The following is a 13132-nucleotide window of genomic DNA, read 5'->3' on the forward strand; positions in this document are numbered from 1 at the left end:
ATCTGTGCTCCTTCCTCCAATCCTTACACGCCCATGCGGTACCGGCACATACAATGGTGTGCGCGTTGAGCTAAGCGACATACACGTGCCAAAAGGAAAGAGCGGCATTTCCTCGCCTCTTTTTGTTCTGCTTCTCCCGCTCCCTCCCTCCCTTTCTCTTGCTTTCAAATTTATTTTTACAGCCTTCGCTTTCCTCTGTGTCGTGCTGCTCTCCATACCCACCCCACTATCTCGCGTCCACGCCACCGTTCACGCCCCTCTCCCTCCCCGCTGCCCTCTCCTCATTCGCCCACGCCAAGTCCCTTTCGTGTTTTCGCGTGCCATCATGTCCGTTGACTTCACGGCGAAGGCCGTTGAACTCTTCAAGAAGGCGGCGACGCTCGATGAGAACAAGGAGTACGAGCAGGCGTACCGGTGGTATATGGAGACGATCGATGTGTTCCTGACGGCCATCAAGTATGAGAATAAGAACCTGACAAAGCGGGAGTACATGCGAAGTAAGGTGTCCGACATCATTGCCCGCGCCGAGAAGATCAAAGAGTTCCTCGACCGCTCCAAGGACGGAGACGCTGGCGCCCAGGGCGGCTCCGGCGCCACAGCACAGAAGACCGCATCTGCAAGTAAGAAGGCCAAGGAGGATGACGAGGACAAGCAGCGCATGCGCAACAGCCTCGGTAGCGCCATTGTCAAGGTGAAGCCCAACGTGCACTGGAACCAGATCGCCGGCCTCGAGGCGGCTAAGCAAGCCCTGAAAGAGTCCGTCATCTTGCCAATGAAGTTCCCGCAGCTCTTCACCGGAAAGCGCAAACCGTGGCGCGGCATCCTGCTCTACGGCCCTCCGGGTACGGGTAAGTCTTATCTTGCAAAGGCTGTGGCTACCGAGGCAGACGGCACCTTTCTCAGCGTCAGTAGCTCCGACCTGCTCTCCCGCTGGCTCGGCGACTCGGAGAAGCTCGTGCGCAGTCTCTTCGAGATGGCCCGAGAGGCGTACAAGACAGATGGAAAACCGTCCATCATTTTCGTGGATGAGATCGACTCTCTCGTGTCGGCGCGCTCTGACAGCGAGAACGACGCGTCGCGGCGTGTCAAGACGGAGTTCCTTGTCCAAATGCAAGGCGTTGGCTACGACGACGAAGGTGTGCTGGTGCTGGCCGCCACGAACATTCCGTGGTCGCTGGATAGTGCGATTCGACGTCGCTTCGAGCGGCGCATATACATCCCGCTGCCGGAGCTCCAGGCACGCGTGCAGATGTTCAAGATCCACATTGGTGACACCCCCAACACGCTCAAAGACGCGGACTGGCTCGATCTGGGTAAGCGGACGGAGATGTACTCGGGCAGCGACATCGAAAACGTTGTGCGCAACGCGCTGATGGAGTGCATCCGCACGCTGCAGGTGGCGACGCACTTCAAGCGCGTCGTCGGTCCTGACCCCCGCGACCCCACACACACGGTGAACAACCGTTTGGTGCCGTGCTCGCCTGGAGACCCGGACGCGTTTCCGATGTCGGCGGCGGAGATAACGGAGCCGGAGCTGCTCATGCCCATGCCGGTAACAAAGGAGGACTTCATCAAGGCCCTTCGCACCAGCAAACCCTCCGTCAACAACGAGGATATAGAGCGCCACGTCAAGTTCACCGCTGACTTTGGGCAGGAGGGCTAAGCCGGCGCCGCGGTGTAATCAATCATGCCTGCACCGGTGGGGTGTGATGCATAGCAGAGGGGTGAGAGTAAGCGGGAGGAGGGAGGTAGGCAGACGAGAGCGAGCCCGAGAGGGGTGCGGCAAGGCGGTGAATTGGGGATGGTGGGGTAGGAGAGCGTCTTGTTGCTCCCTTCTCTCGACTACCACTTCCCATGAGCGTCTCCGCTCTCGCGGCTCCGCTGTCGTCGTCGCGTTGCTCTCCTCTCTGCCCACACAATCCGCGTCATCCCCGTTTTTTTTGTGTTGTATTAGAGACGGCACGGGCTAGTGGAGTGGGTGCGGGGCTCACGGCGGATGACTTCCAAATCCTCAAAAAAAGTTTGCATCGGCCTCCAGACAACGGTTCCTGGAGTTAGCATCCATTGGTTAGTGCGCCAGATACTGTCGTGGTCCGCAAACGCCGCTGTCGAAAGTGTGCTGCGAACACTGAGCCTTTGCGGAGCAGCGTTCTGGCGACTACCGCTGGTGGCGCGCTCTGCCCTCCCTGCCGTGCCGCTGCCTGATCTGCTCCTACTCCCCCCCTTTTTTCATCTTCTTCCCGTATTGGACTTTGCCACCCTACGCGCGCCTCTCTTTCACCGTTCGCACGTTTCTTCTCTCCCCCTTTTCCCTTCGTCGTCATCGTCGTCCTCCTTTTGGCTCTCCTGCGCACGTGGGCGCCCTCACTGCCCCTCTGCCATTCTTATCCGCTCTTTTCGGTGCCATCCTGCTCGTTCTCCGCCGTGCATCTCCTCACCCTTTTTCCTCGCGCCACTGTGGCAGACGGCTGCCGACTCCGCCGCCGATGCACGGGCTGGTATCTTCTATGCTGCCCTTGCCCAAATGAAAGACCGAGGAGGAAGACAGACGTTGTACACACACGCACACACATACACGCACTCTTAAAAAAGGGGTGGGTTATGCTCTTCGCAGAGCTCCCGAAGACCATATGTGCTGTTGCGCATCACTGTGTACCGATGCGCGTGCGCGTGTGCGCCATCTCCTTGGCCTCACCGCTGTCTGTGCATCTGGGTTGGATCCGCGACTTCTTTCCTGTGGCTGGCTCAATGCTTTCTTGAGCGGCGCACGCTCGTCGTTCTCCTTTCTCTTTCCCCCTCCCCGTGTGCGTGTGTGTGGGGGGGGTCGGCTGCTTGGTTCCTGTAAGAATCCTGCGGCGTGCAGGCATGCCCGTGCTTTGGAGCACTGTGCTGATGGAAGGAAAGCTCGAGAGAGAGGAACTGAAAGGGGTGACTTAGGCCATGCGCAAAGGGCTGTACGAGGAGACGGGGGCAAGCGAGGGGAGAGAGACGGGATACTCGTGGTGCACTGCGCTGCGTTGTTGCGCCTGTGAGCACTGTAACGTATGTTATATATGTACACATATATATATGAGTGTGTGTGCGTTAGGTGCCTTCGTCGCTGTACTCTCATCGTTTTTTTGGCCCTTCTCGTTGCCCTTGTCTTGGCCCCTCACCCATTCGCTTTTTAATTGCCTACGCTTGATGTTTCTCTTTCCCTTCTCCTCTCTGCGCATGGGTGTGTGTGCGTGCGTGTGCGTGTGGCCGAGTTTTTTTTTGCCTCTTTACACCTGCGCTTGTCTCTCCTCCGCGCTCCCCCTCCCCCTCCCCTCACGCTGCTCTCGTCCATCCGCAGCCGTCTCTGTCTCTTCGATTCCTTTCCTTCTCAGCCTTCGCCGACCGTGAGGGAGCTCACGAACAATACAGCAGTCTTGCGCTCTCTCTCGCCGCTTTTCCCTTCTCGTTTTCCCTCACGCGCTGTTATGAATTAGAAAGACAGTTAACCAAACGCTGCCACCGAAGAAAAAGGTGAAGCGTGTCGAGGAACGATTTTTTTATGTGTGTCGTGCTTACTCGCGCCTGTCTGTTGTTCCCCCTTGACGTCGGGTGGATAGGGTGGGTGCGTTGACATAAACAGCATCCCGAGGAGGCCCGTGCGCCCTACTATCTCTCTCTCTGTTTGTGTGTGGGGAAGCCGAGCAGCCCCCCTCCCTACCTCCCCCTGTCATCTTCCCTGCCCAGTGCGGAGCCACTGCTACTGGTGGTGAGAGGGGCCCGACCCCCACGATGTGGGGGCGCAAGCGCGGCTCATCTCGGCTGGTGCCGGGGGTCAGGTGCTGAGTGGCATGAGGTCGGAGCGGCTCGCGGCCGTGAGGGCGCTTGGTTCACTTACATGATGCGCCAGGAGCTGGCGTGACGCAAGGACGCATCGCACCCGGCGCTCGCACTGCCGACGGATGTGGGGGGATGCCGCGCGGCGGGCGGCGCGTGGAGCTGGAGGCGGAGGCCGTGCCGAAGCGACTGAGTGGACGACACCGCTGCAGCGCGTGTCCCTACGGCTGCTTGCCGGCACGGGGCGCGGTGGGCCGGGGGCGGTGCGAGGTGGAGGTTTGGTGGCCTGCAGGGTGGCGTAGAGCGGAGCCGTTGCGAGAAGAAAATTGTATCAGAGCGCATCTTCATGTTGGCGTTTTGTCGTCGGCCGCGTCCTCTCATCGTTTTTGTTTTCCGCTCAGTGCATGCCGTCGTCGTCGACGCGCTCACTGTCGCTTTCTCTCATACCCAAGCGAATGCGCGACTGTGTGTGTCTGGTGAGGACGATGCACTCGTGTGAGGACGCGCATTCAGTGATGCGAGGTTCGCCTCTTACCCTTTACCCTCTGCATCCATCTTTCATCGTGTCCGTCCTCTTTACTGAATCGTTTCCCGGTGTGCGTCAGCAATACCTCCGTTGCCTCTAACGCGTGCATCCTTATATTATTCTTGCCCGTTCTCTTATTCACGTCTTGGCGGCACCCCCTAAGCACACACACACACACATACACACACGCTCTAGCCCTCTCTGACACCCTCAGCACCACCACTAGTGTCGTCACTGCATCCGTTTGTGCTTAAGAAGCCAACGCAGGCCTCGCTTCCAACTTCTTTCCCGCTCGATTTTGCAACGTCGTATACGCACCACCGCACTCCCCTGCAGCGTGCGTGTGTCACACTATTCGCTTCAAACGAGAGGCGTTTCGCATAACAGGACAGCACCGCGTTGCACCATTGAAAAATGGAGACGCGCCACCACATCAACACCAAAATGGTGCCGTCGTACCAGGCGCCGCTGTCCCAGGTGACCGCTGCGGACCTTACTGTGGAGCGGCTGCCTGGCTGCAAGTACATGAATCCTTCCAAGAAGCACATTCTCCGTAAGGAGTACCGAGACAAGGTGGAGCACATCATGTATGACCCTCGCCCGCAGGAGGACCTGGACGCCGAGTACCCGGTTTCGTGCAACAAACTGGTGTGCGAGCTGGCTGCTGCCCGTAAGCACCTCCACTTCAACCCGTCGGAGACCTCCATTGGTATTGTGACCTGCGGCGGCATCTGCCCTGGTCTGAACGACGTCATCCGCTCCATCACGCTGACCGGCATCATATCATATCATGTCAAGCGGGTTGTCGGCTTTCGCTACGGCTACTGGGGCCTCTCAAAGGAGGGCAGCAAGACCGCCATAGAGCTGTCCCGCACGGATGTGCGTCAGATTCACCGCTTTGGCGGCACCATCCTGGGCAGCTCTCGCGGCCCGCAGAACCCGAAGGAGATGGTCGATACGCTTGTGCGCATGAAGATCAACATCCTCTTCACTGTTGGTGGAGATGGCACCCAGCGCGGCGCTCTGACAATCTACGAGGAGGCGAAGCGGCGTGGCGAGAACATCGCTGTCTTTGGCGTGCCCAAGACGATCGACAACGACCTCGCTTTCTCCCATCGCACCTTTGGCTTCCAGACTGCCGTCGAGCAGGCCGTGAACGCTGTACGCGCTGCCTATGCCGAGGCCGTGTCTCTCAACTACGGAGTCGGCATTGTAAAGCTCATGGGCCGCGAGAGCGGCTTCATTGCGGCCCAGACAACGTTGGCCAGCGCGCAGGCGAACATCTGCCTCATTCCCGAGAACCCGCTGCCAAAGGAGACGGTGATGCGCCTGATTGAGCGCCGCTTTCAGCAGTCCCGCAACTGCGTCATCGTCGTTGCGGAGGGCTTTGGCCAGGACTGGGAGACCGGCACAGGGGGTCATGACGCATCTGGTAACAAGAAGCTCATTGATATCGGCTTCATTCTCAAGAAGGAGGTGGAGAGCTGGCTACGCGCGAACAAGGAGAAGTTCCCGCAGGGCACTGTGAAGTACATTGACCCCTCTTACATGATTCGCGCCTGCCCGCCGTCCTCCAACGACGCGCTCTTTTGCGCCTCTTTGGCCACTCTTGCCGTGCATGAGGCCATGGCCGGTGCCACTGGCTGCATTATCTCGCTTCGCTATAACAACTACATTCTGGTACCAATCAAGGCAGCCACGTCCGTGCGCCGCGTCGTCAATCTCCGTGGTGCCCTCTGGCGTCAGGTTCGTGAGATAACTGTGGGCCTCAGTGACGACGTGCACCAGTGGAATGAGCAGGACCTGCGCCGCCACTTGGATTCCCTCAATGTTGAGCGCGAGCGCATCATTGCGCGCTTGGCGGCTAAGGTTTAATAAGCGTACGCAACGAAAAGGTGAGCACAAAAGAAAACAAGCGGCGGCGTCTCTGCCAAAAGGAATGTCAGAGGGCGGCGCGGCGACCACTTCCCGCTGCTGCGCCGCGGCCGTCTCCAACATGGGCGCGCCTCTCATGGTGGCGAGAGAGGTAGGGAGTGATGAGGAGGCGAGAGCGCGGTAAGCGATGAGTGAGAAAGAGACGCCCGCCGCTGAGGGCTGTGGATGTGAAATACGGTCGGCCATGTGTGCTTCATGCCGGATATGGCAGTCGAAACTGCGATGTCGAAGAAGAGTACGTGCGGTGGATTTTTAGGGGGGCGTGAGCATCAGTGGTACCGTCGTACCAGCGCCGCCACAGAATGGCACGCACACTCGCCTGCCCAGGCACGCTCGCCTGGCTGGGACGTCCCCGCTCCGGTCCCAGTTGTACCGAAGGTGTGACGGGACATATTGGAGCGACTCTGCCAGCTGCGCGTGCACGTGTGGAAGTGACTGTGCTAATGTTCGCGACGCCACATCGACACGTATTCCTATTCTGTCCGTGTCGGATCTCATTTATGCTCGTTGTGCCTTCGCGAGTGGGTGTTTTTTTTCTTTGTTTGCTGAATCGCATATATATATATATATCTTCAATGCTTCTACGTTCACTCACGGGGCGCCTCTTTTCGTTTTTTTTCTCTCTCTATATATTTTTTGTTTGGCTTCGCCGCGTTTGGCGGATGGGCAATGTGCGTGTGTGAGCCTATGCATCTCGGCGTTACGAGTCCTCGACGCTCGCATGAGCCCTCTGCACTCGTGCTTCTCCTCTTTTTCCCACATTCGCTGCCCACGACCTCCGATTCTTGCGCTAGTTTTCTTCTGCAGGTGTCTGTGCTTTCTCTCATGCTGAGTTGCATGCGTGTATTTGTGTGTGTGTGTGTGTCGTCTCCGCGCAATGCGGTGGCGGCTATGAGGGTGAGATAGGGAACAGAAGCTTCTGCCAGGTGCTTCCCTTTCGCTCCCCCATCGTTGTACACTCATTCTCATCTCTCTCGGTGCCCTTTGCGCACGCTGGTGCCCGAGGCCTGCGGTGCGTGTGACGCGGCTCATACCGACGTGCTCAAGGCATGCACACTTTTCTTATAAAGGGAAGGATGTACAATGTGCCGGAGGGACAGCGACTGCCGCTGCTCGATGACCAGCAAACCATCACGGCCTTCTTGACGTCGAGGCTCGGAACAGTGCCACACGGCCCCTCTTTTATTCGATGAGTGGGTTCTTCAAAAGAGTTGTATTCCATTTTTTCTTTTTCATTTCTCGCTTTCTCTGCCGGCTCTCTGTTTCGCTCTTTCGCACACGCGCTTCGTTCCCTTCGGCCTCCCCTCCCTCGGGCCCCTTTCCTTTCCTCCCTCTCCTCCCCCAATGCTGCTTCGTAAGTTTTCGCCTGTTGAAAGAGCAAAGGAGCATTGAGAGTCGCTGCTTACGCGTGAGGCGGGGGCCCCATGTGCTCCCTCGTCCTCGCCTTCCCCTACACCAACTGCTGCGGAGGCGCGAAAAAAGAGGCTCGTGATGCATCGCTGTGGATCACTAACGACAAGCAAAGGACACAGGAAGGCAGGTGTACACAGACACAAGTGAAGGCCTGCCGACTGGCCGCCGTGCCCCTATCGGCGAACTCACCGATTCACGTCTTTTCTGTTTCTTTTTTCGTTTGCCTTTGGAGAGTCAGGCGGGTGAGAATGCTCCCCAATGAAGAGGGAGTAAAGGGCAATCTCCGTCTCTGTCTCTCCGACACACACACATATATATATATATGTGTGGCCGTGCACATATGATGGATACAATCTTTACCGTATCCGTGCGCACACGCCCTCCCCGCTTTGTCGCTCTCTCTCTTTGTGTGTCTGCGCGTTTTTTTTTCGGTTCTCCCGCAGCCTTTTTTGCTGTTGTCTTCGTGGATCCTCTCCTGTTGAAGAGTCGACACATCCGCTGCCGTATCGGTGGGTCTTGCATGCTTCGTGCGTGTGCGTCACTGGCGAGTGTGGATGCGCTGACGTGGGCTGGGGCGCGGTCCTGTGTCTCTTTCCTCGTCACATCCTCGCCAGACATGTCACGTCTTCATTTACATAGAGGCTGGATGCGGCATACAGACGCGGCGAAGTAACCCTCCCACTCCTCACCCACCCACACCTACCCCTGCACAAGCGGATATCTGTGGACGTGGAAAATGGGAGACTCTTACGCAGGGGCCAACGGTCACGGTGCAGGCGCCACCGCATTGCCTGCCGAAACAGCAGCGGGATAAAGTTGTCGAGCAAAAGCACGCCGAACCAAGAGCGAGAAGGAAGTGCAAGTTAGGCCCCCTTTTTTGTACACCGCTGAATCACCACCCCATCGTCCTCCTCCACGGCTCATCGTTATCTACGTTCGCCAAAGGATCGCAGCGCACCTGTCGGCGTTCCGCCTTTTCTTGTTCGCGGTGATTTCATTTTTTTCTTTTTTTTCGACGCATTTCTCTTTGCCCTTTTTTGTGGTGTCTCCCCGATTCTGTTCACACGACGTTAATGTGTCTCGTTAGTTTCAGTCTATGTCTGTAGTGGCTCACCCTTTTTTTTTTGCGAAACTCTGTACCTCCTCTGCCTTCTCTTCAGTTGACGACGATGGCGCCTTCCGAGGAACGTGAGCTACGAGAAGAGGAAAGAGAAAAAAATGTATAAGCAAAAACACACGTGCGTACGCACGCTCGGACACGCATGTACGCACGCACTGGCCGACTTATGAACTTACGAGTCTTTCCCCTTCGCTGGCATGTGCTTCTTTTTCCTGTCGCACCCCATCTGAAGCCCGCCCTCTTTACGTGTGGTGCTTTTTTTTCTTTAGCCGATATCTCCCTCTGTTACTTTTGGTCGATGTGTTCGATGCCTCTTCCCTATTTTTCGTGCATGGGTGGTCGACGGGATCGACCCAGAATTCGTGCACACGAGCACCAGCACCCATGTACGCACTTCCCTCGCAGGAGAAGGGTTGGAAACGCTGCCCGAGCACGCCCTCCGCAACGTGAAAGGACGAGCTTTACAGCAATGCAGACAGCTTAAGATAAATGCGGGCGGGAGACAAGACAGAGGAAGACGAGAGTACCCGATAAAGCATTGAAGGTGAAACGAACATACACCTGCAGTAGCGGATATAGAAAAAAGGAAACATCGATGCTTGCCAAGGGATACGTAAAGGCACGTCACCCCTCCCTTCCCCCTCCACCCACGTACACACACAAACACACACAGGTCTGCGCACACGCTAACAGCAACTGCCCCCATCTCTATCGGTGATGGGCGGGTGGCGTGCACTCTTAGTGGAAGGGAGGCGCGTCTGCGCTCATGACTTATTTGGAAGCGCTCTTCTCCCAGTGCGTACATGCCACAAGGACGGCTGTGAGGAGCACCGTCTCTCCTTCCTCTTTTTCCTTCCCCCATAAACAGAACAGCAGGGGATACAGCTACGTCTTGCGCTTCCCTGTCCTGCGCGGGACCGAGTATTTGTCTAATCCTCGTCGTGCAGGTGCAGGCATGCGTGCAAGCGCATTACACTGCTTGTCGTGCCTGCATGAAGCGATCTGTCTGTTACCATGTGCCTCCTGTCTCTCTTGTACCCCCTTCTTCGTGCTATCTTTGCCTGCTTCACTGTGCTTGTGCGCATGTGCTGGACTGCAACGACGCGTGTGCTCGTGTGCGTGGCGTCTTGAATTTTCCCTTCGATAACACGGCGCTGTTCTTTCACCACCGACGCCACCATCTCCTCTACCTCATTTTCTCACCGAGGCGCCCATCGAGAGGGCTCGACGTTTCTGCCTTCTGCCGCGTTCATATATAGATCGCCTTGCCAAGCGCAGGACGGTTCCGCGCTACGCAAACACAAAAGCGTGCGGAAACGGCAATCGAAAACGTTACACCGGTCGACAATCATCGGCGGCAGGGCAAAGACTGCCTCCTATTCTTTTTTTCCGTGTGTGTGTGTGTCTTTGTGAGTGGCCGGTTTCTTTTGATTACATGCCCTACATGCTCGCCGACGCAAGGCGCGACATGCGCCACGCCCACGACGTCCTATGCTGTATTCGCCATGTCAGGACGATGGCGCAGCTAGAGGAGGCCTACGATGGGCTGCTGATGTTTCTGAGGGCCGCTTGCCAACAAGTGGCGGCCCAGGCGGCAAAAAGTGCCGCGCCCGGTACCAACGGCAGCAGCGGCAGCTCCAACACATATGTACAAGCGCCGTCAGACCCCTCGACCGAGGCTCAGGCCGCCATGTCACAGCTGAAGCAGGTCTCTCTCTTGTGCGGGGCCTTCTGCCGCCGGGTAGAGCACGTGCTGCGGACTACCTACACCTACGCGGACGTTGACGAAGCGACGCATTGCGGTCTCGCTTCGGCGCATCTAAGTGCGTACATGACGCAGCTCACCAAGGAGCTACAGCTCTTCAACACTCCAGCTGTTAATCGGCTTTTGGGGGAAGCGACCAAGGCGAGCGCGCTCTCGACGTCGACATTGTCTGCCTCGCCCGTGGACTGTGTCCTGTCCTACGGTATTGGCGATCTTTGCGACTACCGCTTGTGCCGTCGACAGCGTGCGCAAGCATATCTGCAGCAACTGGTCGCGCAGCCCCAGTGGAACGCCGCTGCCATCACGCAAGTAATCGTCTCTTTAAACGAAACGCTTTCGACGCCGGTGGACGTGTTTGCGCTGTGCTCAGGCGACGAGGGGGTTGTGGCAACTTGCGTCGTGACTCCCCTGCGCGACCCCATTTCGCAGACGGTCATTCGAATCCCAGCGCGAGGGGACAAGTGCGTGCATCTGGAATTGTTCGACCTGGAGAGCTTCGTGCAGGCCACCCAACAGCACTCCTTCAACACGGTCGACGTTGGCGCCCCATGCCCGATTTGCTCACGGGCGACGCACCTGTCTCATATACGCGTAGATATGCAAGCGTTGGAGGCAATGAGCAACTACGAAAGAGCCTCTGCGGCTTCTGTGCCTTCCTCCTCGTCCTCTGCCAAGCCTTCACCCCTCACTGCTGACTGCGCCCTGGAGTGGAACACAGAAAATCGAACCGTCACGGTGGTGCGTGGCAGACGCGGCGCACCGGCTGGGGAAAGCTCGGTAGGCGAAGATCAGGAGGAGTCAGCGACGTCGTCGAGGGGGCCGCGCAACGATGTGCTTGAAGTGGTGGCGAAAAAGCGACGGATCGAGATTGGCGGCCATGTGCTGTACGCAGACTAGGGCGAGGGAGATGCGAGCCAGCGTTGGTTCCTGCGGGGCCTGTCACAAAGGGGGTTCCTGTACCTGCCCCACGCGCGATTTTTTTTTTCGCCCGGCCCTCTTCTCCTCAGCACCATGTGCGTGTGTGCGCGCAGGCATGCTTGCTGCACGAAAGAAGACGGTTGCTAACGCGCTTGCGCTAACTTGCACAGCGCACTACGTGACTTACATCCTAATGCTGTGTTCTCGCTCGCCAACTGCCCCCTCTCTCCCCCCTCCCCCCTCCCCCCACATACCAACGTATCCACATCGGGAATACAATGGGCACCTTCGACTGCATTGGAAGGCAGGAGGAAGGAACTGAAGTCAGGGGGCACAGACCAGCAAAGATGCCGTCTTTTGGAAGAGGCCGGAGAAGCCGGCACACGTGAAACACCCAAGGCTTCGAGCGCACGTGGCCTACCGGGCAGTAGAGCCATGGCGAGGCTGTCGCCCGCCCCTGCTTTCACCAAACTGGCCAAGCTGCCTGACGCGAAGCTGAGGTTTCTTCTGGCCATCATTCCTCTCCCCCTACTTCTCCTTCCCCAATTTCTTCTGATCTCTCTTCCTGCATCTCCTTCTGATGCCGCACGCCACACCTGTGCAGATTTGCGCCTGCCTCTCCTCTGCAGCTACCTCTTTCTTTCTGTGCGTGAACCACTTAGTTGAGCTCATATCCACTATAGCTACAGTTACCCTCCCCCCAGTGCGCACCTGCGTGGGTGCCTGCTGCTCGCGTTGCCTCCTTCCCCTCCCTCTCTCCGTGCTGTCTTCCTTTCTCTTCAACATCTCTACCGCTCTCCTCCTCGTTTAACGGCGTGGTTTACTCTGCTGTGTGGCTGGTCGCTCTATCTCGAAGCCCTTTCCTTCGAGGACCTCTGTGTGTGCGTACACGCTCAATACACTCTTGCACACACTCCTGTTACCTCCACGACTACTGCGGTGGCTAAGGAGGTGCGCACGCGTTTTCTGACACCTTTTCTTTCTCTGGAGTGCCGCTGCTTCCTCGATTGCCCTGTCATCTTTTTCATTAGTCTGTATACTCCCGTCTGCCGATTCCCCCCTCCCCCTCGCCTCCTCGTCGTCATCTTGCCCTTTCCCTTTCGAGGTGTGCCGAGCACGCCTCATAAGCCAGCGAATGAAGAAGAGCATCTCTCTCAAAGAGTTCTCGACAACGCCGACCGTGTCGTACATGCTTAGCAAAGACGGCCACAATGTCGCGGCTGCTGCGGATGCGCAGAACCGGCCCATCAACCCGCCACCGCAGCCCCTTCGCGTGGAGCGCACAAGGCAGCCGCAGCAGCCCGCGCCGGACAGCGATGATGCCATGTACGAGATGGAGTAGTGGCAGTCTCAATGATGAAAGCGGGATGGCGGTGACGCACCATACGAATGCGCACAGCGTACCGCCGACATGAAGGCTCGTGCTGCTGGTTTTGAGGGTGTGGGAAGCATATATATATGTGTGTGTGTGCGTGTGTCTGAAAGAGCCGCAGCGCATAGGGTGCGAGGTGCAGGCGCGTTCCGACAGCTGTAGATGAAATTGGAGTGAGGATAGGATGAGGCGGGTCACAAGGGATGACGCTCACATGAGAAGAGGCGACGCCGGACCGAGGGAGACACTGAGCTGAGAAGAGGGGTAGAAGGG

At 57.6% G+C, this 13132-nt stretch overlaps 4 protein-coding genes across 4 annotated transcripts; all 4 read left to right on the plus strand.

The window, feature by feature from the left end:
- Window positions 1–325: 325 nt before the first annotated feature.
- On the plus strand, window positions 326–1663 carry LSCM1_04536 (uncharacterized protein; the record flags this gene model as incomplete). Its single annotated transcript, XM_067322040.1, has 1 exon — window positions 326–1663. The coding sequence occupies one exon, from the start codon at window positions 326–328 to the stop codon at window positions 1661–1663; it is 1338 nt and encodes a 445-aa protein (XP_067177135.1).
- Window positions 1664–4750: 3087 nt separating this feature from the next.
- LSCM1_04537 (uncharacterized protein) lies at window positions 4751–6211 on the plus strand (the record flags this gene model as incomplete). The annotated part of the gene is made up of 1 exon (XM_067322041.1): window positions 4751–6211. The coding sequence occupies one exon, from the start codon at window positions 4751–4753 to the stop codon at window positions 6209–6211; it is 1461 nt and encodes a 486-aa protein (XP_067177136.1).
- A 4037-nt stretch (window positions 6212–10248) lies between these two features.
- Window positions 10249–11466, plus strand: LSCM1_04538 (uncharacterized protein; the record flags this gene model as incomplete). Its single annotated transcript, XM_067322042.1, has 1 exon — window positions 10249–11466. One exon carries the CDS (start codon window positions 10249–10251, stop codon window positions 11464–11466), a length of 1218 nt encoding a protein of 405 aa, XP_067177137.1.
- A 1156-nt stretch (window positions 11467–12622) lies between these two features.
- On the plus strand, window positions 12623–12829 carry LSCM1_04539 (uncharacterized protein; the record flags this gene model as incomplete). The annotated part of the gene is made up of 1 exon (XM_067322043.1): window positions 12623–12829. The coding sequence occupies one exon, from the start codon at window positions 12623–12625 to the stop codon at window positions 12827–12829; it is 207 nt and encodes a 68-aa protein (XP_067177138.1).
- Between the last annotated feature and the right edge of the window lie 303 nt (window positions 12830–13132).

This window comes from Leishmania martiniquensis, chromosome 29, assembly GCF_017916325.1.
Source record: "Leishmania martiniquensis isolate LSCM1 chromosome 29, whole genome shotgun sequence".
Taxonomy (NCBI): domain Eukaryota; phylum Euglenozoa; class Kinetoplastea; order Trypanosomatida; family Trypanosomatidae; genus Leishmania; species Leishmania martiniquensis.